Raw genomic sequence first — 27902 nt, forward strand, 5'->3', positions numbered from 1 at the left:
CAAAAGTTTCACTTATTTCTGTCCTTGAAACGCAGTGTTTCAGTGGACTGTCACTGGCAACAGACGAATTGCAGCAGAAGATCACACAAATCCGAAAACTTTATCCAATTTTCTCATCGGTTCCTGACTCAGTTTCGTTGAGCTCTTTGGCAATGGAAGCTCTGGGATTTCCTTCTCTCAACACTCACAGCATTTCGTGCTCCAGTTCTCAGAAACGAAGAGCCACTAAACCACCATGTCAAAGAACATATTTTTCAAGCATTTCACCTCCATCTTCCCTAAAACTCACACCCTCTTACAGAAGTTACAATTTTGTATGTAAATTCTCCACCTTTTTCATGTTCTAATTATTGGGTTTATGGTAATTTTCATGTTTTGAGTATATTTTCTAATCTGGGTTGTTCTTGTTCTTGATGTTAACTTACCATTTTGTATGTGAATTCTGCACCTTTTTCATGTTTTAATATTTGGGCTTTTTTTATTTTTTATTTTTTTTCTCCTAATGTGGGTTGTTCTTGTTCTCTTTTTTGATTTAGCGAAGGAGTGCCACTCGAATGCAAGCTGACAGTGAAGATTACGAGTTGAAGCAAATGAGGGATATGGCTGCTGCCAAAAAAAGATGGGAGGCTCTGGTATGTTTCTCGATTCCTTCAGAATTCGAAGACCAAAAAACAAAATGAGTTTTTGTGTAAATCTGTTTAAGTTTGCTACTTAATGGGCAATTAAGAAATGAAGTAACGTTCTTTTAGTTCAACTATTCTGTTTGTAGAGGTTTTATGATTTGTTCCGCATATGCTAAGTTTGAACTTACTGGGATTTGTTATTGTTTGTTCGAGCGATAGTCTACACGAAAGTAACCTAAACTACGATAGAGGATTTGAACTTGGGATTGGTTAATTTTATTGATTCGTTAGGATATGTTACACTGTGGTGCATTTGGAGTTTTAACCGGTTAGTACAGGTTAGGGAAGGAAAGGTTAAAGCTTTAACACCAAGGGAAGCCGGGTATGCAATTCAGCTATCTAACAAAACCCTTCTCGATGTTCGTCCCTCTACAGAACACAAAAAGGTACGCAGCTTAATGTTTTTTTTTTCTCTGTAGTATTCTTTGTTATGATTCTTGAATTAATCTCTTCTTTCCCCCTGTTTTATAGGCATGGGTTAAAGGATCAACCTGGATTCCGATATTTGACGTTGGTAATGAATTCGACGCTGGAACTCTTTCCAGAAAGTTCATGAATTTCACAATGGGTATCAGACAACTCTTGCTATCCTGTCGTTCTTAACTTATATCTAGTTTTACATTGCTTATGTGCTTTGTAATTTTGTTCTTGGATACAATTTAACAAATTAATAGGTTTTCAATCAATACTCAAAGCATAGTAGGATATTTGTAATATGTTGTACGGAAACTACTTAAATGACGTTTGAACTGTAACCTCTTATTGCTTTGAACCTGGTGGTGGTTACACTCCTAAAGGACATAATATTTTGTGTAGGGGGTTGGTGGAGTGGCGTTCCTATGTTGTCATATAACAGGTATGTCAGAAAAACCATATTATTCTTGTGATTTGCTTTGTTCATGTGATAAATTGCATATTGATTGTTTGTTTTTTCACCAGCCAGTTCGTGGCCAAAGTTAGTGAGAAGTTTCCAGAAGATACAGATCTTATCGTTGCATGTCAGAAGGGATTGAGGTACCTTTTATGTTACAAAGATTGTATTTTCAGTTATAACTGGTTTATAAAGAGACATTTGGAAGTTCTTGTATGACGTAATTCTATTTTGGTTTTCATATAATTGATAGGATTGAGGTTGTAATTGCAACATATATGTAGTTATATCATGGTATATTTAGCGTGCATAGCAAATCCATACATGGATCTCCTCGCTTTCATAATTGAGTAACAGTAGACTCGAAGACTGGAAGACTTTTAGAAAACTATAATGAAGATGTTTTCCCAAAATTATGAAGATTATACCAATCATTTGCTATCTTCTCCTCACAAAGTGATAATATAAATTAGGAGGAGACTGTCAAAGGATTAAAAGGGAGAAATCGTAGTTCAGCCGTTGATTTCTTTTGCGAAGTTCTAGACATCAGACCCATGTTTTTGGTCCAGGTTGAATTTTTTGCCTCCAGCTCGAATAGAGAAGAGTAGTTTGTAACTTTTAGTTCTACCGCATACTATGGTCTAAATACATGAAAGAAAAGAAGGCAATGAGAATCACTTGCATTGGAATGAATCAATCACAAATTTCATCACCGTCACCTTTCATGGCAGATCTCTGGCTGCTTGCGAGCAGCTGTACAATGCAGGCTACAAAAACCTTTTCTGGGTTCAAGGAGGTTTAGAGGCTGCTGAAGAAGAGGTAGTTGTGGTTTTAGTGTTTGGATATTCTTTTTTTTCTTAGCATTTCTACGTGGATTTTCTTTTTCGGTGCTTTTGGTGTGAATCTTATGTGGGAGCAGGATCTTGTCAGAGAAGGACCTCAGCCATTTAAGTTTGCCGGAATTGGTGGTGTTTCAGAATTCCTTGGGTAACTATCTGGTCTTGCTCACTTTTTGTTATAATTGGTATCTACGTTCTAGTGATGAACACTAACTTTTGTTTCTGATGCATATTAAAATACAATTTTAAGACAGTTCTTATACAAATTTATCAGTAAGTGCATTTATATCTCAATCCCCAATCCACAGTTGGACAGATCAGCAAAGAGCTGCAGGTGCCAAAGAAGGTTGGAGTTACCGATTAGTGTTCTCTGCCCGGCTGGTACTTATTCTCTTCAACATGTTTGCTAAAGTGGCCTGGTTTTTAGTCACCTCACTTTCAAGCGTCTAATCTCAATTTGAACGATTTTTGGCACAGGTCGGAGTCATTGTCCTTGCCGATGCCTTGTTTCTTGGTGCTCAGCAATTCGGACATTATCTTCAGGATATAAGGTCGCACTGAGGTTAAACACTTGTGCTTGAAGTACGTGATTGAATATCAAGGTACAACATTTTGCAGTACTGGTTTACCAGAGAATAGATTTGCCAAGGATGACAATTTTGGAAGCCAGAGTACCTCAAAAAGAAGATTGCGTGCGAGCTCTGTATGAGAAGTAGATCAGTGACTGAGCCAGCAAATTTTGTCGGACAGTTACGCCTTGTAAAACATGTTCTAGTCTAGTACTAGTTTTTTCTCTTCTTTTTCTCTCATAGCGGTTTTTTGGCCTAGCAATGTATTTGTCCTGTGAATTCTGCTATTAATAATTTTCTTTTATCAATCATTATATATTGCGCAGAACTTGAATAACTTCTTACGCATGCCGTGGCAAGCAGGGAATCATCTCCTCGCGTTGCCTATTAAGCTGTGCTCTCAACTGCATATCTAACGGAACCATTTACTATGTAGATTTTGATTTTGTTCTTGTGAAGCTATGAAACTATAACTGTTCTTTGAAGCCAACCTTGACATTGCATTTAGACCCCAATCAGGGTAGGAAGGGAAAATGGAAGGAAAAATCATATATCGTTGAGAAAAAAGGTTAGGTTTGATTTCTTCCATTTACTTTAGGAGTCTGCTTCTGAGATATAGGCAGAAGGCAATGCGTGGTGCCAGGATAAGACTCTGCAACCCGACAAACCAGACGAGCAGCTTCTTCTCTAACATGGCCATACTTCTCTGCCAATCCGCGAAAAGATAGGTGAGGGGTTGTTTCCGAGCTGGTGAAGGTTACCAACGACAGGTAGCTTCGGAGGGCTTGGTGGAAGTTTGAGTTTTCTTTTCCGTGACTTATCCTCAAAGATAAATTTGAGCAACAATATGAGGAAACTGAATGCAAGAAGCAAAGAGGGTTCCTTCAGTAATTGAAGAAAATCCATTGGAAACCAAAATTCAGTGCCTCGGAGTTTCTGGTACGGTTCCCTCAGTTGTCGTAATCAATTTCATTAGACTGAGACTTGCTTTCGGTGGCATCTAATGAAGAAAGTTGAGATTTCACCATAAAACCAATTAGCAATATGAGGAGTAGCCCAATCTCTTATAAGCTCATGCAAGTCCCTCCTTCCATCAATGTGGAACTTATTTCCAACACACCCCCTAACACGTGGACAACACAACGGGGTGACATGGAGAGCGTGTGGCCGTTTGGTTTCACACATCGGTGGGGGAAGTCAACAAGGGTGGCTTTAAATATGATTACCATACTCTAACTAATGCCGGGACATTTTGTGGTAAAACCCCACATCTGACGGATTGGGTAGGAGGAAAACTAATGAAAAATGCTTGAAAACTTTAAATTTTAACGATAATTACAAAATAAAGGGTAAAGTGAATAGTATCAGGATTGACTTTTTAGTGTAAAAATGTGGTTTTTCATTAAAGTGAACAGTACCGGGAGCTTTTCATTACAGTTCCCTTGGGCGGTGGTAAAGTTGGGAACAATATTGATGTCGTTAGAGTGGGCCTCCTGGGCTCGTCGATCTAAAAAAAATTCAACATGGTATAAGAGCCCACAGTTACGGGCTCATGCAAGCCAAAGGCTTGTCACCAGAAAGTGTGGCCTTGGAAACAAGCTTAGACTCTTAACATAGAGCCAGCCTCAGAGTTTTTAAGAATCACTTCTTGAAATGATTGAAAACAAGTCTGGACTTCATTGGAGCCGACTTCTGAGTTTTAATCAATCTCTGAGTTTCAATTGTCGATGTGTGCATCTCCACTTGTGAACCACTAAATGGGGTTACATGTGAGGGGTGTGTTAGCAGTCACACAACGATGGGAGAAGTCAACAAAGGTGGCTTTAAAAATGATTATCCTACTCTAACTAATACTAAGACCTTTAGTGGTAAAACCTCACACCTGACGGATTGGGCAGGTGATAAAGTTAGGAACAATATTGATGTCGTTAGAGTGGGGCCAAACGAATCCGCCGATCCAAAAATCCAACATCTAATAGTCATCAATCGGCAAGGAAGCCACCTCAATTACTTTGTACCATTTTCCACCTTGTTTTACTAACAGAAATATGCCAGACAAAGCCTCATCTTCTTTTCTGGAGTGTAGTAACGGATGATGATACACGCTGTGGTCCCGAAAATAAGTGACAGATAGAGAAACATGCAGAACTATTATTGAGCTCCATAAAAAGAAACTCGAGGATCATTATCCTTATGGAATAGTAATACAGAAACGAAGTATTCAACATTCATTGATAGTGCGAGATTTGAACGATTCAACGTTCATCGATATATAGCCACATCAGAATAAATACATTTGGTTCTGTCTGTAAAATTCAACATCATGACAAATTAATAGAGCGATATGACAATGCTCTTATAGTCCTTTAATTGTCCCTTCTGGTTTTCTATTTTTGACAATGGGTGCACAAGAAACGACGATCAGGGTTCGGAATAATGGATTTTCGTCCCACCCTACGTGCAGTCAATTTGTATCAACAAGGGAGCTTTCCCTCTCCAACATTAACTGTAAGTGGTTTCTTAAATTCTGTCAGTTACACGCCACTTAATAATACGGTTTAGTGGTATTCCTCTTCACTTGTAAGTGAAAGGTCTTAGATTCGATTTTCGCCACAGGCGAATTTGAATCACATTATTATGGCTCGTCCAATGTGAGGCTTACTCTACTCCCCTACTCCTTTAGTGTAGATAAATATCGTTTGTTAAAAAAAAAAAACATATATTCACACACATAATACTTTATTTTTATTTTTTGGGTGTAAGCACACACAATACTTTGGCACTGCATGTGCTATGTTATTTTGGCAATAGCGACAGACAAAGCGAACATAATAGGTGACGGTAGAAGGCTTAGAGCCTTAGGTTAGACATAAAATACAAAGGCCTATACGCGTACATAGACAATGTAGCCTCTATCTTTCAACCTAAATATGGAAGAGCAACAGCTTTGAGAGGATACTTTAGGATTACAGTTGTGCCATTTGATTCAGTCATGTCAAAACCCTCGCCACTTGCTCCACCGGGCAATGCCCAGTTGAACTTGTGCACGATATTCGCCAGAACAATCTCATCGATAGATATTGCAAACTGAATTCCCGGGCAGATCCTCCTGCCAGCTCCAAATGGAATGAACTGGAAGTCATTCCCTTTATAGTCTAGACCGTTATTCAAGAACCTTTCTGGCTCGTACTCCTCTGGGTTTTCATACGTTTCAGGATCTCTTCCGATTCCCCACGCGTTGATCATAACAAGTGTCTTGGCCTTAATGTCGTAATCATTTATTTTTACATCTTGTGTCGACACCCTGGGAAGTAGTAATGGACCTGGAGTATGTAAGCGAAGAGTCTCCTTGATCACTGCCTTCAAGTAGTGCATGCCTACCAAATCATCCTCTGTAATTATGTCTGTTATGTTTCCGACTATTCCCCGTACCTCATTCTGCAATTTGCTCATGATCCTCGGATGCCTCAAAAGCTCAGTCATTGCCCACTCTAGCACTGCATATGTGGTATGAGTGCCTGCAATAAACATATCCTACATGAACAATGAACAAAGTTAGGTTGATCAGGTAAAATCATCCAAAAGTCTTCTGATTCAGTAGCTCATTTTTTGTTCCATCATTTTGTCGACGTTTACAAGCAGTTATAGTAAACTCTCTAGTTCCAATCAGGGTCGGCCCTGAGGGTAGCCCAAGTAGGCGCCCACCTAGGGCCCCCACTTTGGAAGGACCTCAAAAAAAATTTATATCTTGTAATGAACATATAAATACAAAAAATGTAATAAATATCATAATTCATTTGTTAGTGCAGTGGAAATGTTGGCTTCATTTTTTTTTGGGGTGTTGAGTTCGAAACACGAAGTTGCTTTTTAGTCACTAGATTTTTCTTATTTTTCAAATTTACTACCAATTCATCTGTCCAACTCCCAATCCATCTGTCCAAATGCATATAAAGTTATAAAACTCAAGTCTCTTTGCAATCTTTTTTCTTTCAACTTCTCATTATGTCCATTTTTATCAAATGTTTAAACCAACTTCCCATTCTTTCCATTTCTATTGAATGTTTAAACCATCATATGGCCTTAAAGATTGTACAAGATAATCAAAACTTTGAATTATATATTTTTCTTTTCAATAACTTTTTATTCGATGGATTATTTTAATATTCAATTCGTTAGTGTAATGTTGATTTTAGAAGGAAAAAAACACAAGAGAAACAATTGGCGTTGAATTTATTATACTCGTTAATCAAGTTTTATTGTTATTTACTCTCTTGATCATTAAGTTTTATTATCCTTCACTCTCAATCTTAAACTCTTGACTGCAAACATTTAGTACATTTGTGTCTAAAAACGTGAATCGTGTAATGTTTAAATAATCTTTGTATATTTATCTTCTTTTCATATTAATTTTTAATGATATTTGATGTGAAAATAGAGCTTTTTATGTATTTAGCAAATTCTTTTTTATACAAATCAATATACAAAGAACCGGAGATCAGAGAATTTTAGGGCCCCACTTCAAAGGCTCGCCTAGGGTCCCCAAATTCTCAGGGCCGGCCCTGGTTCCAATTATAGGTAAATGTCACATTCATGTGCAAATCAGATGCAAATAGAGAGACTTACTAAGATGAGAGCCTTTATGCCAACTCTATCAAGAGAAAAACCAGCCAAGCTTCCTTCCTGAATCCCAAGCAAAATATCCACGAAATCCTTTTGTTCCTCGTTCTCAACATGAACATGTTCATCATTTCCACTTTTGGACGTCTGATCGCTATGCTCTTGAACCACACTCTCTAGAAAGTCGTCAAATTGCTTAGCAACCTTGTCTATCTTGGCATGCAAACCATTGACACGGGTCAACCAAGAAAGCCATGGGATATAGTCCCCGATATCCATAGTTCCCAATAACTCCACGAACTCCTTTATAATCTCCTTAGACATCTTCCCACCTTCTTCACCACTGTACTTCCTCCCTAGAGCCACTCTACATATCACATCGTTGGTAAGCGTCACAAACATTTCGCTTAAATTCAGAACTGATGATGATGAGGAGGAAGAGGATAATATAGAACAAGAGTCCTTTATTTTGTTGATCATGAGCTGGGTTTCCTCTTCTCTCACAGCACGATAAGAGCGAACCCTTTTGTTGCTCAAAAGATTTAAAACACATATACTTTTCATCTGCCTCCAGTACTCACCATAAGGGGCTGTTGCGATGTCTTTGTAGTTGTAGGCAAGCTTCTCATAGATGGTGGACTTGGGTCGGTCGGAAAATGCGATTTCATGGGTTTTCATGATCTCACGGGCAGCCTCGGCCGAAGAGACAACAAGGACTGGGACACTTCCGAAGTGGAGAAGCATAAGAGGGCCATGGCTTTTAGATAAGGCTAGAAGTGAGCGATGTGGGTGCAAGCCTAATTGGTGAAAGTTTCCAATGATGGGGAACTTTGGTGGAGATGGCGGTAAGGAGTTGTTGGCGGTGGTTGCACTGGCAGAGGACCATTTGTATAGGAGGATTAGGAAAATGGCCACAAGCGCGAAGGAAACCGGTTGCAACAAGTCGGAGGTTCCAAGCAGTTGTAGCATTTGTAAGAGATGTCTTAGCATCTTAATTCTTCTTTCTGAATCAGTAGCAAGTGTTTTAATTAGGAAACTTAAAGAAATTGGGTCTGTTTGTTGTTTAAATACAGATCTTATGTCTTGGTATCGTGCGGAATAGGATCATCCCATAAGCAAACAACGTAAAGGCCGAATAGTGCGTATGTAGACCACATCAATTCTAGACAACTTGAAAGCTTTTCCTACTTGCTGACATTGACCTTGTAACTCCATTATTTGTGACAGAGATCTTGGATTCATCTCACAAGATTGTAGAAAAATCAGATGTCGATGAATTTTATGAAACTTGGACTTTTATTTTTGCTTGGATTTGTAAATATACAAAGATCTTTTGGATATTCTTAAGTAGGTCACAGTCTCACAGATTTCATGATCTTTACATATCTTCATGTTTTTGCTTCAAAAGAGGTATTAGGAGAGTCCAAGGGCTTTGCCCCACACCAAAAGGAATCTTGGTGGTGGAATGAGGAGGTACAAACAAAGGTGAAGGCTAAGAAGGAATGTTGTAAAGCCTTATACAAGGAGAGGACCGATGAAAATGGTGAAAGGTATAGAAAAGCGAAGCAAGAGGCGAAGAAAGCTGTCAGATAAGCTAAGTTAGCGGCTTACGACGATATGTATAAACGACTAGATGCCAAAGAAGGAGAGTTGGATATCTATAAACTAGCTAGAGCAAGGGAAAAGAAGACAAGGGACCTAAACCAAGTGAGGTGCATCAAGGATGAGGATGGAAAGGTTCTTGCTACAGAGAACGCGGTTAAAGACAGATGGAGAGGTTATTTTCATAATCTTTTCAATGAAGGACATGAAAGGAGTGCTTCTTTAGGGGAGTTGAGTAACTCAGAAGAGTGTAGAAACTACTCCTTTTATCGTCGAATCCGGAAGGAAGAAGTGGTTGTAGCTTTGAAGAAGATGAAGCATAGAAAAGCAATAGGCCCAGACGATATACCAATCGAAGTGTGGAAAGTTTTGGGAGAGACAGGTATAACATGGCTCACTGACCTTTGCAATAGGATTTTGAAAACGAAGAAGATGCCAAATGAGTGGCGAACGAGCACTTTGGTGCCTATCTACAAGAATAAGGGCGACGTACAAAATTGCATGAACTATAGGGGTATTAAGCTAATGAGTCATACAATGAAGCTCTGGGAGAGAGTCATTGAGCATAGATTGAGGCAAGAGACACGGGTTTCGGACAACCAATTCGGGTTCATGCCAGGGCGCTCAACCATGGAGGCAATCAATCTCTTACGAAGATTGATGGAAAGATATAGAGATGGGAAAAAGGATTTACACATGGTCTTTATAGATTTGGAAAAAGCGTATGATAGGGTCCCAAGAGACATTCTTTGGAGGATTTTAGAGAAGAAAGGAGTACGAGTAGCATATATCCAAGCTATAAAGGATATGTATGAAGGAGCAAAGACTGCCGTAAGAACTCATGAAGGACAAACCGAAAGCTTTCCCATAACTGTAGGATTACATCAAGGCTCATCCTTAAGTCCTTACCTTTTTGCGTTGGTAATGGATGAGTTAACAGGACATATTCAAGATGATATTCCTTGGTGTATGCTTTTCGCAGACGATATAGTGTTGATAGATGAAACTCAGGAAGGGGTAAATGCAAAGCTTAACCTTTGGAGAGAAGTGTTGGAATCTAAAGGTCTTCGCCTAAGCCGATCAAAGACAGAATATATGGAGTGCAAGTTCAGTGCAAATGGAGGCCAAAACGAGTTAGGGGTGAGGATCGGAGATCAAGAAATACCAAAGAGCGACCGTTTTCGTTACCTAGGATCTATCTTGCAAAAGAACGGAGAATTAGATGGAGATCTCAACCATAGAATACAAGCTGGATGGATGAAGTGGAAGAGTGCATCCGGCGTGTTGTGTGACCGTCGTATGCCACTGAAGCTCAAGGGAAAATTTTATAGGACGGCAATAAGGCCGGCGATGCTGTAGGCACAGAATGTTGGGCGGTGAAACATCAACACGTACACAAAATGGGTGTAGCGGAGATGAGGATGCTTCGTTGGATGTGTGGGCACACGAGAAAGGATAAGATTAGGAATGAGGATATCCGGGGTAAAGTAGGAGTAGCCGAAATTGAAGGAAAGATGAGAGAAAATCGGTTACGGTGGTTTGGACATGTGCAAAGAAGGCCTACTGACGCTCCGATTAGAAGATGCGACTATGGGACAGAGGTTCAGGGCCGAAGGGGTAGAGGAAGACCTAGGAAAACTTTGGAAGAGACTCTAAGAAAAGACTTAGAGTACTTGGATCTAACGAAGGACATGACACAGGATCGAGCACAATGGCGTTCTAAGATTCATATAGCCGATCCCACTCAGTGACTTGGATTTTCCAAGTCTCCAACCAAGAAGTTTTCCTCACTCGGGAAATTAAGGGAACATTACCCCAACCTACATGCTCCACTCAGAAAGCTTCAACATACAAGCTTCAACAAAAGAAAATTCAAAGAACTTAGCGAAGAAGGCTTTGGTGTATTTAACACAATACGTTGAAATGAAGGAAAGCTTATTTATTGATATCCCCGATAAGCTACAAATATGTACATATACATGAGTCAAAATAAACACACAAGAGGGAGCCTTCACAAAGGTTGCTTAGGAGAAGTCTCAGCAGTCGGTAGAGCCCCAGAAAGAGAAGGCACCGGAGGGGGATCATTTGGAGCCTCAGTACTGGACAGAACCCTAGAAGGAGGAGGCATCAGAGGTTGATCATTTGGAGCTTCATTACGCGGTACAGCCCCAGAAGACGAAGGCAATAAATGCCTTTGGAACAAACCCACAAATCTCTGATGATCAAGTAAAACCTGACCATCAGTTTCCTTCATCTGGTCAAGCTTCCTCTTCATGTTTGTAGCATAGTCATGTGCGAGCCGGTGCAACTGTTTATTCTCATGCTTGAGCCCTCTAATCTCCTGTTTGAGACTCATCACTTCAGCCGCCAATGATTCAACTTGGCGGGTTCGAGCAAATAGGCGTTGGGCCATATTAGACACAGAACCTGCACACTGAACACTGAGAGCCAGCGAATCCTTAACAGCTAACTCATCAGACCGTTTGGAAAGTAGTCTGTTATCTTTGGGAGTGAGAAGGTTCCTGGCCACCACCGCAGCGGTCATATCATTCTTCATCACGGAATCCCCAACGGTAAGAGGACCAGTTGGGGAGACGAAGGATGGGCGCCATATGTTGTCTGGAGAAGGCGGGGCTGCCTCTTCAACAAGGTTCAAGTCAAAACGACGGTCGGAGGGGCCAGACATTTTCAAAGGTGTTGAAGAGAGAAGAGGTCGGACAAATCAAGATCTTAGAAGTGCAAGAATGAAGCTTCTACTGGTGGAGATTCAAGTGTGCTTTGGAACTTAATGCCAGCCTCTATAAAAATCTGCACTCGACGGAGCTTCAGAAATCAAAGAGGCGCCTGCTCAGAAATCGAAGAGGCGTTTGCTTTCTCAAAAGTTGGGCTGCTTAGAGATCACGAGGGTTGATCTCAGAAATCGAAGAGCCGTTTGCTTTCTCAAAAGTTGGGCTGCTCAAAGACCACGAAGGCCGATCTCAGAAATCGAAGAGGCGCTCGCTTTCTCAAAAGCTGGGCTCCCTAGAGACCACGAGGGCCGATCTCAGAAATCGAAGAGGCACCTACTTTTCCAGCCTTGTCAGCACCTGTCACACGCACACTCAGCTTTGCGGAAATTATGGGCATTCTGTCAAAGACTTCTGGGGAAGTAGAAAACACATGAATCTTACTGTTCAATCACCCACTTCCCACACGCAAGAATAGCTCATGGGTACCACAGATAACTTTGCCAAAGTTCTCTGCCAAAGTTGAGCACATGAAGCTTGCAGCTCCCACTACATCGCTCTGACCAAGAAGGGTAAAAGAATAGCAAAGAAACAGCACTAACAAAGTTTAGACCCATAAATTTTGATGGTCTAGCTACCATATTATTACCCACAAGGGTAAAGGAACAGTACCACTGCTGGATAATTGGAAAGTCCATGTATGTCAACCTCTGTGCTTCGTGGCAAGGTAGACTAGCAAACATGCCCAACCTTTACTCACATTCGAGAAAACACTCCCAATAAGATTGCTTGCTCCAAAATCGAAGAGGCACCGTCCTCCGAATCTAAAGAGCCAGACTCCCAACATGACTACTTTCTTAAAAATCGAAGAGAGGGTAAAGGAACAGTACCATTGCTGGATAATTGGAAAGTCCCTGTGTGTCAACCTCTGTGCTTCGTGGCAAGGTAGACTAGCAAACATGCCCAACCTTTACTCACATTCGAGAAAACACTCCCAAAAAGATTGCTTGCTCCAAAATCGAAGAGGCACCGCCCTCCGAATCTCGAGAGCCACTCTCCCAACATGATTACTTTCTCAAAAATCGAAGAGACACTGCTCCCCGAATCTCGAGAGCCAGACCCCCAGCATGATTGCTTTCTCAAAAATCGGTGAGGCACCGTTCTCCGAATCAATCGAAGAGGCGCTCGCTTTCTCAAAAGCTGGGCTGCTCAGAGACCACGAGGGCCGATCTCAGAAATCGAAGAGGCATATACTTTTCTAGCCTTGTCAGCACCTGTCACACGCACACTCAGCTTTGCAGAAATTATGGGCATTCTGTCGAAGACTTCTGGTGAAGTAGAAAGCACATGAATCTTACTGTTCAATCACCCACTTCCCACACGCAACAATAACTCATGGGTACCACAGATCACTTTGCCAAAGTTCTCTGCCAAAGTTGAGCACGTGAAGCTTGCAGCTCCCACTACATCGCTCTGACCAAGAAAGGTAAAAGAATAGCAAAGAAACAGCACTAACAAAGTTTAGACACATAAATTTTGAAGGTCTAGCTACCATATTATTACCCACAAGGGTAAAGGAACAGTACCACTGCTGGATAATTGGAAAGTCCCTGTGTGTCAACCTCTGTGCTTCGTGGCAAGGTATACTAGCAAACATGCCCAACCTTTACTCACATTCGAGAAAACAGTCCCAACAAGATTGCTTGCTCCAAAATCGAAGAGGCACCGTCCTCCGAATCTCGAGAGCCAGACTCCCAACATGACTACTTTCTCAAAATCGAAGAGAGGGTAAAGGAACAGTACCATTGCTGGATAATTGGAAAGTCCCTGTGTGTCAACCTTTGTGCTTCGTGGCAAGGTAGACTAGCAAACATGTCCAACCTTTACTCACATTCGAGACAACACTCCCAACAAGATTGCTTGCTCCAAAATCGAAGAGGCACCGCCTTCCGAATCTCGAGAGCCAGACTCCCAACATGATTACTTCCTCAAAAATCGAAGAGACACTGCTCTCCGAATCTCGAGAGTCAGACCCCCAGCATGATTGCTTTCTCAAAAATCGAAGAGGCATCGTTCTCCGAATCTCGAGAGCCAGATACCACAGACCACTTTTTCAAAGTGCTCTGACAGAGTTAAAACATGTGAAACTGGCAGCTCCCACTACCGTGCTATGACCAAGCAGGGTAAAGGAATAGCATTACTACTTGTTGTTAGGGAGACTCCTATATATGTCGACCTCCATCCCCAACGGACAGGCAGACCTGCAAAAATGCTCAACCCTTCATCATATCTGAGATGGCACTCCCAACAAAGCCTTTCGAAATATTCAGCTTTCTTTCCCCCCGATAATACCTCTGCAAACAAGCTATACTAGAGCAAGAATATCTCATATCATCAGGGTTAAAAGCAAGAGTATCCCATATCATGCTTTTTCCCTGTTTTTTCTTTTGGCCTTGTTTTTACCTGCAAGACAAGGAGAAAGAGAGCAATCAGTCAGCACTTGGAATCAAGCTTCCAGCCAGGAACTGACTGCCTGGAACCCCTTACCTGATTACTTACCTGGCATTGCTCTCGAGTACTCATCTTCATCATCTTATGTTTCCAGGGAAGATTCCGCATCTGCTTGAGGAACAGATAGGGCAAGTGCGAAGGATACAAGGAAGCATGTGGAGACAAGCGTAACAGCACACGTGCCGATACATCCATTACTCTGTCAAAAGCAAAAGTATCCCATATCAGCAGGGTGGAACGTACTCTAGATTTGATGGACTTGTTTTGACCCTCAATTTCTTCAGTCGGCCTTATACTCTGGAGGAAACCAGAAAACCCTCCAGCTCAGTTCAAGAATAAGCCTGTGGAAAGTTACTTCTTCAAAAGCAAAAGTATCTCATATCATCTCTTCTCATTTTTCTTCTCTTTATCCTTCATGCTGCTGCAAGATGGGGAGAAGGTGAACAATCAGTCGGAGCTCTGATTGCTTACCTTGTCTGTCACCTCTTTCAGCAGACCCCCTAGCTTGGCGACTTGGGGGACTCCTACTACATGGTTTGTATCGCGCTTGACCAAGCCTGAAACTACAAGTAAGCTTCAAGTGAAATTGATACATTACCTTGTGCATCTCCACCAGTTAAAGATACCACCCCTGGATGGAGGAAGAGTACTTCCAGAGAAGATGCCACATCTACCTATGAGACAGATAAGGCAAGTCAAGACGACACCACACTCCGATACTTAGAAGTTTCGTGATTACGAGATCATTCTCCCACAATATTTCCTAATGTCATTTGTACTAAATCATTCACTCGTACTCACTAAAGGAGAGCTTGAACCTATGTACTTGTGTAAACCCTTCACAATTAATGAGAACTCTTCTATTCCGTGGACGTAGCCAATCTGGGTGAACCACGTACATCTTGTGTTTGCTTTCCTATCTCTATCCATTTATATATTTATCCACACTAATGACCGGAGCAATCTAGCGAAGATCACAAAAAGCGACCGTTTTCGTTACCTAGGATCTATCTTGCAAGAGAACGGAGAATTAGATGGAGATCTCAACCATAGAATACGAGCTGGATGGAAAGAGTGCATCCGGCGTGTTGTGTGACCGTCGTAGGCCACTGAAGCTCAAGGAAAAATTTTATAGGACGGCAATAAGGCCAGCGATGTTGTATGGCAGAGAATGTTGGGAGGTGAAGCATCAACACGTACACAAAATGGGTGTAGCGGAGATGAGGATGCTTCGTGGGATGTGTGGGCACACGAGAAAGGATAAGATTGGGAATGAGGATATCCGAGGTAAAGTAGGAGTAGCTGAAATTGTAGGAAAGATGAGAGAAAATCGGCTCTGGTGATTTGGACATGTGCAAAGAAGGCCGACTGACGCTCCGGTTCGAAGATGTGACTACGGGACAGAGGTTCAGGGCCGAAGGGGTAGAGGAAGACCTAGGAAAACTTTGGAAGAGACTCTAAGAAAAGACTTAGAGTACTTGGATCTAACGGAGGGCATGACACAAAACCGAGCGCAATGGCGTTCTAGGATTCATATAGCCGACCCCACTTAGTGGGAAAAGGCTTTGTTGTTGTTGTTGTTGAATGAAACTTTAGATAAAACAGACGTCATCCTCCGCAGCAGATATCATCGACATCTTCACACGCCCAGCCTTCCAACTAAAAATGGAACGCATACGAATCCTGTAGTTTGATCAGAGAAAAGCTATTTGATGTAAACTCGTATATGAAGGTGATATCAAGAAGCTTAAATGTAGAAAAATACCACCTCTGATGATATTTTTTTAGGGGTGTAATATCCATACACCCTTTTTACTTCTCACATCCCTTCCAATTTTCGGCCATCGAATCGGATGAATTGAAGAAGATCAAAGGATAAAAATTAACTCGGGATGTGTGAGAAGTAAAAAGAGCTGTGTGGATATCACACCCTGATTTTTATGGAGACATAATGTTTATGTTTATGTCACAAGCGCACATGCGCACACAAGATTTGACTCTGTCTCTGCTCATTAGTTGATGTCGAAAATTTACAAGAATTTGCGTTCAATTATTAGCAGTGCACTTAACTTTTAAGCAGTTAATCCTCCCCCCTCGCTCCACTAGGCAGTTTTTCCCATAAGTAGATTCAGCCGTGTGTAAATCCTCCCCGCTCGCTCCACCAGGCAATTCCCAATGGAACTTGTGCACGTTACTTGTTAAGGCAATCTCATTAACAGCTATGGCGAACTGAATTTCCGGGCAGACCCTCCTACCAGCTCCGAACGGAATCAACTGAAAGTCATTCCCTTTATAATCTATCCCCCTATTCAGGAACCTTTCTGGCTCGAACTCCTCTGGTTTTTTGTTTAGCTTGGGATCTCTTGCTATTTGCCATGCATAGATCACCACTTCTGTCTCGGATTTGATTTTGTAACCAACTATTTCCACATCTTCTAACCACCTATTTTCACTGCGAAGAGTCTCCTTAACCACCGCCTTAAAGTAGTGCATTTCTACCAAATCATCTTCTGTTATGTGTGCTCCGTTACCGACTATTCCTCGTACCTCAGTCTGCAATTTGTTCATGATATCATGATATGTGTTGATCAGCATGTTAACCTTTCACATATAAAGCTATGGCCGAGCCTAATAGCGTGGGCTTGTTACAAGCAGGGTGTTAAAGTGATTAGTTGAAAGCTTGTAACAACGTAAAGGCCGAATAGTGCGTATGTAGACCACATCAATTCTAGACAGTGACCTTGTAACTCCATTATTTGAAAGCTTTTCCATCTTGCTGACATTGACCTTGTAACTCCATTATTTGTGACAGAGATCTTGGATTCATCTCACAAGATTGTAGAAAAATCAGATGTCGACGAATTTTATGAAACTTGGACTTTTATTTTTGCTTGGATTTGTAAATATACAAAGATCTTTTGGATATTCTTAAGTATGTCATAGATTTCATGACCTTTTCATATTTTCGTGTTTTGGCTTACGTAATGAAACTTTAGATAAAACTTAAAAGATCAGTTTTCAAAGATCAGTTTTCATAGAAGAATGAACCAAAAATCAAATTCAGAAGTCAATCACTTCTCTCTCACAAGGCTCCACGACGGTCTCGACTTATTTTACAAAACTTAAAGGCCTTTGGGATGAATTAGAGACATATCGACCTCTTCTTATCTGTGATTAGACAAAGGCACATAATGAGCAAATAGAAGAAGATCGGATGATGCAATTTCTTATGGGTCTCAACGATGTCTATAATGCAATTTTTTATTGCTCTGTATGAGAAGTAGATTAGTGATTGAGCCAGCAAATTTTGTCGGACCGTTATGGCTTGTAAAACACGTTCTCGTCTAATACTAGTTTTTTCTCTTCTTTTTCTCTCATAACGGTTTTTTGGCCCAGTAATGTATTTGTCCCGTGAATTCTACTATTAATAATTTTCTTTTACCAATCATTATATATTGTACAGAACTTGAATAAATTCTTACGCATGCCGCGGCAAGCAGGGGATCATCTTGTTCTTCCTTGCGTTGCCTTTAAAGCTGTGCTCTCAACTGCATATATAACGGAACCATTTACTATGTCGATTTTGATTTTGCTCTTGTGAAGCTATGAAACTATAACTGTTCTTTGAAGCCAACCTTGACATTGCATTTAGACCCCAATCAGGGTAGGAAGGGAAAACGGAAGGAAAAATCAATATCGTTGAGAAAAAAGGTTAAGTTTGATTTCTTCCATCTACTTTAGGAGTCTGCTTTTGAGATATAGGCAAAAGGCAATGCGTGAGTCTTCTCGTCTCACGGAAACCGCGGTTTGGCAATGACAATCAGATTTGCTATCCTGTGCATTGTGATACCAAAAATTTCTTCCAGGTCCAAATCTTTAGCTGTATACCCGGAGGAAGCTCCCAATCCAAGCTATGCAGAAGTTGAGCTAGAGCAAGCTGAAAGGTTGCTGTTCTGAACACAATAGCTGAACATAATACCGCAAGCATATCTTGGGCAGATTGGTGGTGCCAGGATAAGACTCTACTGTTAAAGATCAACACCAGCCCAATTGGTGTTTGTGTTGAAGTGTAATCTTGCCTTGGCCCAAGATGGATCCAGCCCATGGACAAAAAAAGATCCATACACATGCTAGAGAATTCTAGCAAAGTTCAAGTTGGTGGAAGAGTCTAGAAGAATGGTGAGGTTTCCACCAACATGCAAGATTAGTAATTAGTAAAATTATCTAGATATCTCTAGCATGATGATTACATGCTTCTACAAGGTTCCATCCATGCCTATAAAAGGAGAAAACATCCACACCATTTGTATCAATCAAGCAACCAAACAACCAACCAATCAAGAAGTAGTAGGCAACCAAGTGAGAGTGAGAAGCAAGAATAGTCTTGTAGGAGTGTGAGCGATCTAGAGTGTGTCTCTATAAAGTGAGTGAGTGTCATTGCTTCTAAAGTTGTGTCTTTGTGAGTGTTGTAATATTTTGTGTGTGTAATACAAGTAATTTGTTTACTTGTGTTGTCTCTCCAACACTTGTGTTAGAGTTGTGTACTCTAAGTTTTTCCCCCAACATCTGCAACCCAACAAACCAGACGAGCAACTTCTTCTCTAACATGGCCATACTTCTCTGCCAATCCACGAAGAGATAGGTGAGGGGTTGTTTCCGAGCTGGTGAAGGTTACCAACGATAGGTAGCTTCATAGGGCTTGGTGGAAGTTTGAGTTTTCTTTTCCGTGACCTATCCTCAAAGATAAACTTGAGCAACACTATGAGGAAACTGAATGCAAGAAGCAAAGAGGGTTCCTTTAGCAATTGAAGAAAAGCCATTGGAAACCAAAATTCAGTGCATCGGAGTTTCTGGTACGGCGCCCCCAGTTGTCGTAATCAATTTCAATAGACTGAGACTTGATTTCGGTGGTATCTAATGAAGAAAGTTGGGATTCCACCATAAAATCAATTAGCAATATGAGAAGTAGCCCAACCTCTTATAAGCCCATGCAAGTGCCCCCTTCCATCAATATGGGACTCATTCCCAACACGATGACAAATTTTCAAGCCTAACACGTGGACAATACAACGGGGTGACGTGGAAAGCGTGTGGCCGTTTGTCTTCACACATCAGCGGGGGAAGTGAACAAGGGTGGCTTTAAATATGGTTACCCTACTCTAACTAATACATAGGCCTTTTGTGGTAAAACCGCAAACTTGACTGATTTGGCAAGTGGTAAAAGTTTGGGACAATATTGATGTCGTTAGAGTGGGCCCCCTGGGCTCGTCGATCTAAAAAAAAAATTTCAATATGGTATCAAAGTCCACGGTTACAGGCCCATGCAAGCTAAAGGCTTGTCACCAGAAAGTGTGGGTTTGGAAACAAGCTTGAACTCTTAACATAGAGTCGGCCTCTGAGTTCTTAAGAGTCACTTCCTGAAAAGATTGAAAACAAGTCTGGATTTCATTGGAGCCGACTTCTGAGTTTCAATTGTCGATGTGTGAATCCCCACTTGTGAACCACTAAATGGGGTTACACGTGAGGGGGTGTGTTAGCAGTCCCACTTCAATGGGGGAAGTCAACAAAGGTGGCTTTAAAAATGATTACCTTCTCTAACTAATACCGAGGCCTTTTGTGGTAAAACTCCATACCTAACGAATTGGGCAGGTGGTAAAGTTAGGAACATTATCGGTGTCTTTAAAGTGGGGTCCAACGGACCCACCGATCCAAAAATCCAACATCTAATAATCGTCAATCAGCAAGGAAGCCACCTCAATTTCTTTGTACCATTTTCCACCTTGTCTTACTAACAGAAATATGCCAGACAAATCCTCATCTTCTTTTCTGGTTGGTAGTGTAGTAACGGATGATGATACATGCTGCGCTCCTGAAAATAAGTGACAGATAGAGAAACATGCAGAACTATTATTGAGCTCCACAAAAAGAAACTCGAGGATCATTATCCTTATGGAATAGTAATACGAAAACAAAGTATTCAACATTCATCGATACTGCGAGATTTGAACGATTCAACGTTCATCGATATATAGCCACATCAGAATAAATACATTTGGTTTTTGTCTGTAAAATTCAACATCATGACAAATTAATAAAGCAATATGACAATGCTCTTATAGTCCATTATTTGTCCTTTCTGGTTTTCTACTTTTGACAATGGGTGCACCAGAAACGACGATTAGGGTTCGGAATAATGGATTTTCGTCCCACCCTAGGTGCAGTCAATTTGTATCAACAAGGGAGCTTTCCCTCTCCAACATTAACTGTAAGTGGTTTCTTAAATTCTTTCAGTTACACGCCACTTAATACTACGGTCTAGTGGTATTCCTCTACACTTGTAAATGAAAGGTCTTAGGTTCGATTCTCGCCATAGGCGAATTTGAACCATATTATTATGGCTCGTCCAATGTGAGGCTTAGTCTACTCCCATATTCCTTTAGTATAGATAATATCATTTGTTAAAAAGAAATAAAAAAATAAAAACATATATTCACACACATAATACCTTTTTTTTTTTTGGGTGAAAGCACACACAATACTTTGGCACTGCATGTGCTATGTTATTTTGGCAATAGCGACAGACAAAGCGAACATAATAGGTGACGGTAGAAGGCTTAGAGCCTTAGGTTAGACATAAAATACAAAGGCCAATACGCGTACATAGACAATGTAGCCTCTATCTTTCAACCTAAATATGGAAGAGCAACCGCTTTGAGAGGATACTTTAGGTTTACAGTTGCGCCATTTGATTCAGTCATGTCAAAACCCTCGCCACTTGCTCCACCGGGCAATGCCCAGTTGAACTCGTGCACGATATTGGCCAGAACAATCTCATCGATAGATATTGCAAACTGAATTCCCGGGAAGATCCTCCTGCCAGCTCCAAATGGAATGAACTGGAAGTCATTCCCTTTATAGTCTGGACCGTTATTCAAGAACCTTTTTTGGCTTGTACTCCTCTGGGTTTTCATACGTTTCAGGATCTCTTCCGATTCCCAACGCGTTGATCATAACAAGTGTCTTGGCCTTAATGTCGTAATCATTTATTTTCCACCTTGTCTTACTAACAGAAATATGCCAGATAAATCCTCATCTTCTTTTCTGGAGTGTAGTAATGGATGATGATACATGCTGTGCTCCTGAAAATAAGTGACAGATAGAGAAACATGCAGAACTATTATTGAGCTCCACAAAAAGAAACTCGAGGATCATTATCCTTATGGAATAGTAATACGAAAACAAAGTATTCAACATCCATCGATACTGCGAGATTTGAACGATTCAACGTTCATCGATATATAGCCACATCAGAATAAATACATTTGGTTTTGTCTGTAAAATTCAACATCATGACAAATTAATAAAGCAATATGACAATGCTCTTATAGTCCATTATTTGTCCTTTCTGGTTTTCTACTTTTGACAATGGGTGCACCAGAAACGACGATTAGGGTTCGGAATAATGGACTTTCGTCCCACCCTACGTGCAGTCAATTTGTATCAAAAGGGAGTTTTCCCTCTCCAACATTAACTGTAAGTGGTTTCTTAAATTCTTTCAGTTACAGGCTACTTAATACTACGGTCTAGTGGTATTCCTCTGCACTTGGAAGTGAAAGGTCTTAGGTTCAATTCTCGCCACAGGCGAATTTGAACCATATTATTATGGCTCGTCCAATGTGAGGCTTAGTCTACTCCCCTATTCCTTTAGTGTAGATAATATCATTTGTTAAAAAAAAATAAAAAAATAAAAACATATATTCACACACATAATACCTTTTTTTGTTTTGGGTGAAAGCCTACCTTTTTTTTTTTGGGTGAAAGCACACACAATACTTTGGCACTGCATGTGCTATGTTATTTTGGCAATAGCGACAGACAAAGCGAACATAATAGGTGACGGTAGAAGGCTTAGAGCCTTAGGTTAGACATAAAATACAAAGGCCAATACGCGTACATAGACAATGTAGCCTCTATCTTTCAACCTAATTATGGAAGAGCAACAGCTTTGAGAGGATACTTTAGGTTTACAGTTGCGCCATTTGATTCAGTCATGTCAAAACCCTCGCCACTTGCTCCACCGGGCAATGCCCAGTTGAACTCGTGCACGATATTGGCCAGAACAATCTCATCGATAGATATTGCAAACTGAATTCCTCCCCGAAGATCCTCCTGCCAGCTCCAAATGGAATGAACTGGAAGTCATTCCCTTTATAGTCTGGACCGTTATTCAAGAACCTTTTTGGCTTGTACTCCTCTGGGTTTTCATACGTTTCAGGATCTCTTCCGATTCCCCACGCGTTGATCATAACAAGTGTCTTGGCCTTAATGTCGTAATCATTTATTTTCACATCTTGCGTCGACACCCTGGGAACTAGTAATGGAGCTGGAGTATGTAAGCGAAGAGTCTCCTTGATCACTGCCTTCAAGTAGTGCATGCCTACCAAATCATCCTCTGTAATTATGTCTGTTATGTTTCCGACTATTCCCCGTACCTCATTCTGCAATTTGCTCATGGTCCTCGGATGCCTCAAAAGCTCAGTCATTGCCCACTCTAGCACTGCATATGTGGCATGAGTGCCTGCAATAAACATATCCTACATGAACAATTACCAAACTTAGGGCGAAGTTTTTTTCATGTCTACTCCCTTTCTAATCCCCTTCAAATGAAAAAATGAAACAAAAAATTTATCTACCTTTAATATACATTGACTTCAAAATTTATCCAATCCAATATAATCCTATGATACCCAATTAACCAATCCTAGATATATACGACGGTGGACAAAATTTGTCATGAAGGAGAACCACACCCAGTTGAGTCCCCTCACCATATAGTCAACAATAAGGTGTTGACTTTCTCTTTCTTTCTTGTTTTCAAATTTTGTTAATGTTTATTCTATTTTTCTTTACTTGTAAGTAATAGGTCAAAAGGAAAATATAACAAACGCAATCACATCAGAACGTCAAGTTCGGCTTTATAGCCTACATCATGTCCGTTGATGGTGATGAAATTTCACTAGTTACAGAGATGATTCTAAAATATTTAAGCTCTGACAAACTCAAAGGATTACAAAAGGGGTTTAAGTTCTCACAAACTCACACATCACAGATTAATACCTAAAAGATAGGGCTACTTCAGATACATGAACCAACTTACAAATACAAATCTCCAAGCTTGATTAGAACGTCATGACCTTATGTTATGCCACCCACTTCTGCTAACTAGCTTTCAACACGAATGTGGAATAGCAACCGCTTCGAGAGGATATTTTCTGTGTATAGTTAGACCAGTAGATTCAGCCGTGTCTAAATCCTCCCCACTTGCTCCACCAGGCATTTTCCAATCAAACTTGTACACGATACTTGCTAAGGCAATCTCATTAACAGCTATTGCAAACTGAATTCCCGGGCAGACCCTCCTACCAGCTCCGAATGGAATCAACTGAAAATCAGTCCCTTTATAATCTATCCCACTATTCAGGAACCTTTCCGGTTCAAACTCCTCTGGTTTGTCGTATAGCTTAGGATCTCTTCCAATTTGCCAAGCATTGATCAAAACTTGGGTCTTGGCTCTAATGCTGTAACCACTTATTTCCACGTCTTGGGTCGACACCCTGGGCACTAGTAATGGAACTGGTGGATGTAAGCGAAGAGTCTCCTTAATCACCGCTTTCAGGTAGTGCATTTCTACCAAATCATCCTCTGTTATGTGTGCTCCATTACCGACTATTCCTCGTACCTCAGTCTGTAATTTGCCCAGGACCCTTGGATGCCTTAAAAGCTCAGTCATTGCCCACTCTAGGACTGTATATGTTGTATCAGTGCCACCAACAAACATATCCTACATGAATGATTTATGTTGATTAAGATATTAACCTCTAACATATATATATATATATTTATATATATATATATATATTTAAGAAAGAGAGATAGAGAGTTACCAAGATGAGAGCTTTTATAGTAACTGTATCAATAGGGAAACCAGTCAAGTTTCCTTTCTGAATCCAAAGCAAAACGTCCACGAAATCCTTTTGCTCATCATCTCCACTCTTTGAATTTATTCATGTGCTCTTGAATAACTCCGTCTATAAAGTCATCCAACTGCTTAGCCACCTTGTCCAACTTTGCTTTGAAACCGTTGACATGACTCAACCAAGAAAGCCATGGAATATAGTCCCCGAGATCGATAGTCCCCACTAACTCTCCAAGCTCCCCCAAAAGCTGCTTAAAATTCCTCTCACCATCTCTGCCACTGTACTTCCTCCCCAGAGCCACTCTACATATCACATCATTAGTAAGCCGCACAAACATTTCACTTAAATTCAAAACTGAAGATGATGATGATGATGATGATGATTGCTCTATGTGGTTGATCATGGATGTGGTTTCCTCTTCCCTCACCGAGCGAAAAGAGCGGACCCTTTTGTTGCTCAAAAGATGTAGGACGCATATACTTTTCACCTGCCTCCAGTATTCTCCATAAGGAGCAAATGCAACATCGTTGTAGTTGTAGAGGAGCTTCTCAACGCTGGGGGATTTGGGTCGGTCAGAAAATGTGAGATCATGGGTTTTCATGATCTCGCGGGCAGCCTCAGATGAAGAGACTATAAGGACCGGGGCACGTCCAAAGTGGAGAAGCATGAGAGGGCCATGGCGTTGAGATAAGGTGTAAAGTGAGCGATGAGTGTGGAACCCTAGTTGATGAAAGTTTCCAATGATAGGGAGCTTAGATGGCGAAGGGGGAGAGGGGGTTTTGTTGGTGGTTGTCGCGGAGTTGTACCATTTGTATAGGAGGATGAGGAAAATGGCCAACAGTGGGATGGTCGAAGGTAGCAAAAACAAGGAGGTTTTATCCATCACTCTAGCAATATTAGCAAAAGAAAATGTGTGCGTATCTCCTTCTGTGAGGCTTGTTTAAATAAACATCTTCATTGCACCAATGTATCATAAAAAGATGAAACCACCGCCAGGAAAATTTGGGAGTATTCCAATCGGTGATTTCAACATATGATGTAACAACCACCCCCACTAATATGTATTATTTACTGTTTTACCCTAAGCTGACATGTGTCAGCCATTTAACTCATCTTCTCTTTTCCCTCTCTCTGTCCCCCACCCCCGAGACCTCTTCCTTCTCCTTCGTCTCTCTCCCCCGTAGCTCTCTCTCTCTCCCTCTCCCTCTCAACTCCCGCATATCTCTCTTCCCGTGGACTCACGAGGACCGAGTCACCATCGAAGAGAGGCTCGCAACGAGCCCAGGACCCTCTGCCCGCGAGTTCGACGGCACGGAGCAAAGCTCCGGTGAACTCTCTCCCTCTTTTTCCGTTTGGTAAGTCGAATCTCTCCTTCTCGTTGTTAGATTGTTGCTTGGTTGTGTTTTAGGAGCTTGAACCTTCCCTTTGTACGTAGGTTTTGCTCCGGAAATCGTTGTGGGTGAGCACACCCGTTTTCCGGCCAACCGTGGACTTTGGAAGCTTTTTCCGGTCACCTCCGACCGAGTCACGGATTTTGGAAGGTAGAAACCTCTTCCTTTCTCCCTGTTCTTCATGGTTATACTTAGATCGGAGCCCAAAACCCATGTTTTCCGGTGACCGGAGCTGTAGCAGCTCCGGCCTTCTTCTTCCTCAGCACCAGGCCATCCGGCCTTCCCCTTTTCCCCCTCGGGCCTTAAGCCCGTTAGACCCCAGCCCATTTCTTTTATTTTTGTTAGTTTATTTTAAAACCCCAAAAAAGGGCCTTGGGCCGGTGACATTTAAAGGGGCTTAAAGCCCTGTTTGTTTTGTGAGGCCTTAAGGCTTTGTGCCCGTGTGTGTGTGTGTGTATGTTTAGGCGTGTGTGTGTGTGTGTGTGTTTATGCATGCACATGCATGCCGTGCATGTGTGTATGTTTGGGCTTAAGCCCAAACCCTATTTCCTTCATCCTAAATCATTTTTAACCCAAAAACCTTAGGTTCCTAAAACCCATTAAAACCCTAAACCCATCCAATCCCAAATCCCCTATTTTATTTAATTCAAACCCAATCTTTTAGAAAATCCTTTTTATTTATTTATTACATTTTTTTTGTGCTTAGGTAAAGTTGCTATTAAGGAAATTCGTAATCCTGATCCGTGCAATTCTTCTGCTAAGGAATATTTGTGAGTGGACCCTTTCTAAAATTACATGATTTTATAAATTAATTGCATAAATGATTAGCATGCCTACGAATTTATGAATTGATTTATGTTAAGCCTGTTTATGGAATTTATTGATTTCGTCTCGTGTTTTTTGTGAGGAATTAAACGTTAGCCTATTTTGAGCTATATTTTAATATATCGTATTTTCTATAAAAACCACGATCTGGTAGACTATCTGATGGATGACGTGCTAGAACGTGTTTTAGAAACCCTTCTTTATAGTATAGACGATGGATGACTTTATACTATGAAGTGGTTATTTATGAGAGACGTAACTATTTGTGCGTACCTAGAGGACACTATGCCGCCTCGGGCGAGGATCTGGTGTTGGCATTTAGGCCGGGAGAAATAATCCCTAACTACGGGCTGAGGGACATGGAGCAGGTATTGGGCCGGAAGTTGGTAATCTCTGGCTACGGGCGCAGAGACCACGGAGCAGGCATTGGGCCGGGAGTTATATTTATTCGATGATCTTTCTAGCAGCACACCGCGTTTACGAGACGATCTATTATACGTTTACTGTTTTGATTTCCGCGATGTTGTCCTGCGATATGACTTTTGGAGATATTTTTGGCATGCTAGGATTTTTATTAAATCCATCACTTATTATGTTAGTAGTTTTCATTATATAAACTGTGGGGGTTAGTACATTAATAATTGTTTTATTATTATTTTATATATATATGAACTTGGTCCACTCACCTTTGTTTTGCGTTCCCATTCAGGACTTAAGATCAAGGCACCTAATCCCGGCGTCAAAATACTTCCGCAACAGCATCTTTAAATCCTCTCGATGTAGGACCCACTTCTTGATTCATTCAATTTTATCTTAATTCTTTTAGTGATTAGGTTTAATTGTATGTTCTGAACATGTTCCTAAAATATTAATCCATTGTATTTTAAATTTCTAACTCTTATTTATTTCTTATTCTTAGCTTTTGTATCAATTAATGGCTTTCGTCACCCTCGGGTGTCAACCAGCACGTGTCTATCCTGGTATTCGGGGAATATCAGGGTTGGGGCATGTCATATGACGACCTAAATAATAAAAGAGTTAAATGTATGTTCGGACATGGGTGTATGTACAAAGTGTGGCGGGTGAGGGTAATAGTGGAATGCATATAGAGTGTATTAAGATAATTAAAATTTAAAAAGTAAATACGGAGAGTATTAAGTAAGTGGAGTGTAGCCAACAAAATGTAAGATGTTAATAAAACAACTTGTTAATTGTAAGACTAATTCGTCAATGACTCATCTTTCAATCCACCCATAATAATAAAAGTGTTAAATGTATGTTCGGACATGGG

General features: G+C 40.9%; 3 protein-coding genes, 1 long non-coding RNA gene and 2 pseudogenes across 5 annotated transcripts; 2 read left to right on the top strand and 4 right to left on the bottom strand.

Moving 5' to 3' along the window:
• On the top strand, window positions 1-3290 carry LOC126625046 (rhodanese-like domain-containing protein 11, chloroplastic). Its single transcript, XM_050294121.1, has 10 exons — window positions 1-314; window positions 537-632; window positions 962-1069; window positions 1155-1251; window positions 1500-1539; window positions 1623-1697; window positions 2286-2373; window positions 2474-2541; window positions 2702-2774; window positions 2871-3290. Exons 1-10 carry the CDS (start codon window positions 153-155, stop codon window positions 2952-2954), a joined length of 891 nt encoding a protein of 296 aa, XP_050150078.1. The 5' UTR covers window positions 1-152; the 3' UTR covers window positions 2955-3290.
• A 2508-nt stretch (window positions 3291-5798) lies between these two features.
• On the bottom strand, window positions 5799-8644 carry LOC126625040 (cytochrome P450 736A117-like). Its single transcript, XM_050294116.1, has 2 exons — window positions 7586-8644; window positions 5799-6496 (listed from the first exon to the last, which is right to left on the bottom strand). The coding sequence occupies exons 1-2, from the start codon at window positions 8567-8569 to the stop codon at window positions 5882-5884; spliced, it is 1599 nt and encodes a 532-aa protein (XP_050150073.1). The 5' UTR covers window positions 8570-8644; the 3' UTR covers window positions 5799-5881.
• A 7748-nt stretch (window positions 8645-16392) lies between these two features.
• Window positions 16393-17295, bottom strand: LOC126625048 (cytochrome P450 736A117-like). Its single transcript, XM_050294123.1, has one exon. The coding sequence runs from the start codon at window positions 17011-17013 to the stop codon at window positions 16465-16467; it is 549 nt and encodes a 182-aa protein (XP_050150080.1). The 5' UTR covers window positions 17014-17295; the 3' UTR covers window positions 16393-16464.
• Window positions 17296-22156: 4861 nt separating this feature from the next.
• Window positions 22157-23057, bottom strand: LOC126625047 (cytochrome P450 736A117-like; annotated as a pseudogene).
• A 297-nt stretch (window positions 23058-23354) lies between these two features.
• LOC126625041 (cytochrome P450 736A117-like) lies at window positions 23355-25390 on the bottom strand (annotated as a pseudogene).
• An 80-nt stretch (window positions 25391-25470) lies between these two features.
• Window positions 25471-27499, top strand: LOC126625050 (uncharacterized). Of its 2 annotated transcripts, XR_007624312.1 has the most exons (4): window positions 25471-25750; window positions 25831-25936; window positions 26493-26556; window positions 27321-27499. It is a non-coding gene; the product is annotated as an uncharacterized LOC126625050 (long non-coding RNA). The 2 variants fall into 2 exon arrangements; XR_007624311.1 differs by having other exon boundaries at window positions 26493-27499.
• The last annotated feature ends 403 nt before the right edge of the window (window positions 27500-27902 follow it).

The sequence above is a fragment of the Malus sylvestris genome, chromosome 6, assembly GCF_916048215.2.
Source record: "Malus sylvestris chromosome 6, drMalSylv7.2, whole genome shotgun sequence".
Lineage (NCBI taxonomy): Eukaryota > Viridiplantae > Streptophyta > Magnoliopsida > Rosales > Rosaceae > Malus > Malus sylvestris.

Coding starts and splice junctions, on each gene's coding strand:
- LOC126625046 (XM_050294121.1), top strand. CDS start 153: ATGGAAGCTCTGGGATTTCCTTCTCTCAACACTCACAGCATTTCGTGC. Junction 2,374..2,473: donor TAGAGGCTGCTGAAGAAGAG/GTAGTTGTGGTT, acceptor ATGTGGGAGCAG/GATCTTGTCAGAGAAGGACC. Junction 2,775..2,870: donor TAGTGTTCTCTGCCCGGCTG/GTACTTATTCTC, acceptor TTTTTGGCACAG/GTCGGAGTCATTGTCCTTGC.
- LOC126625040 (XM_050294116.1), bottom strand. CDS start 8,569: ATGCTAAGACATCTCTTACAAATGCTACAACTGCTTGGAACCTCCGAC. Junction 6,497..7,585: donor GCATAAAGGCTCTCATCTTA/GTAAGTCTCTCT, acceptor TTGTTCATGTAG/GATATGTTTATTGCAGGCAC.
- LOC126625048 (XM_050294123.1), bottom strand. CDS start 17,013: ATGCTGATCAACACATATCATGATATCATGAACAAATTGCAGACTGAG.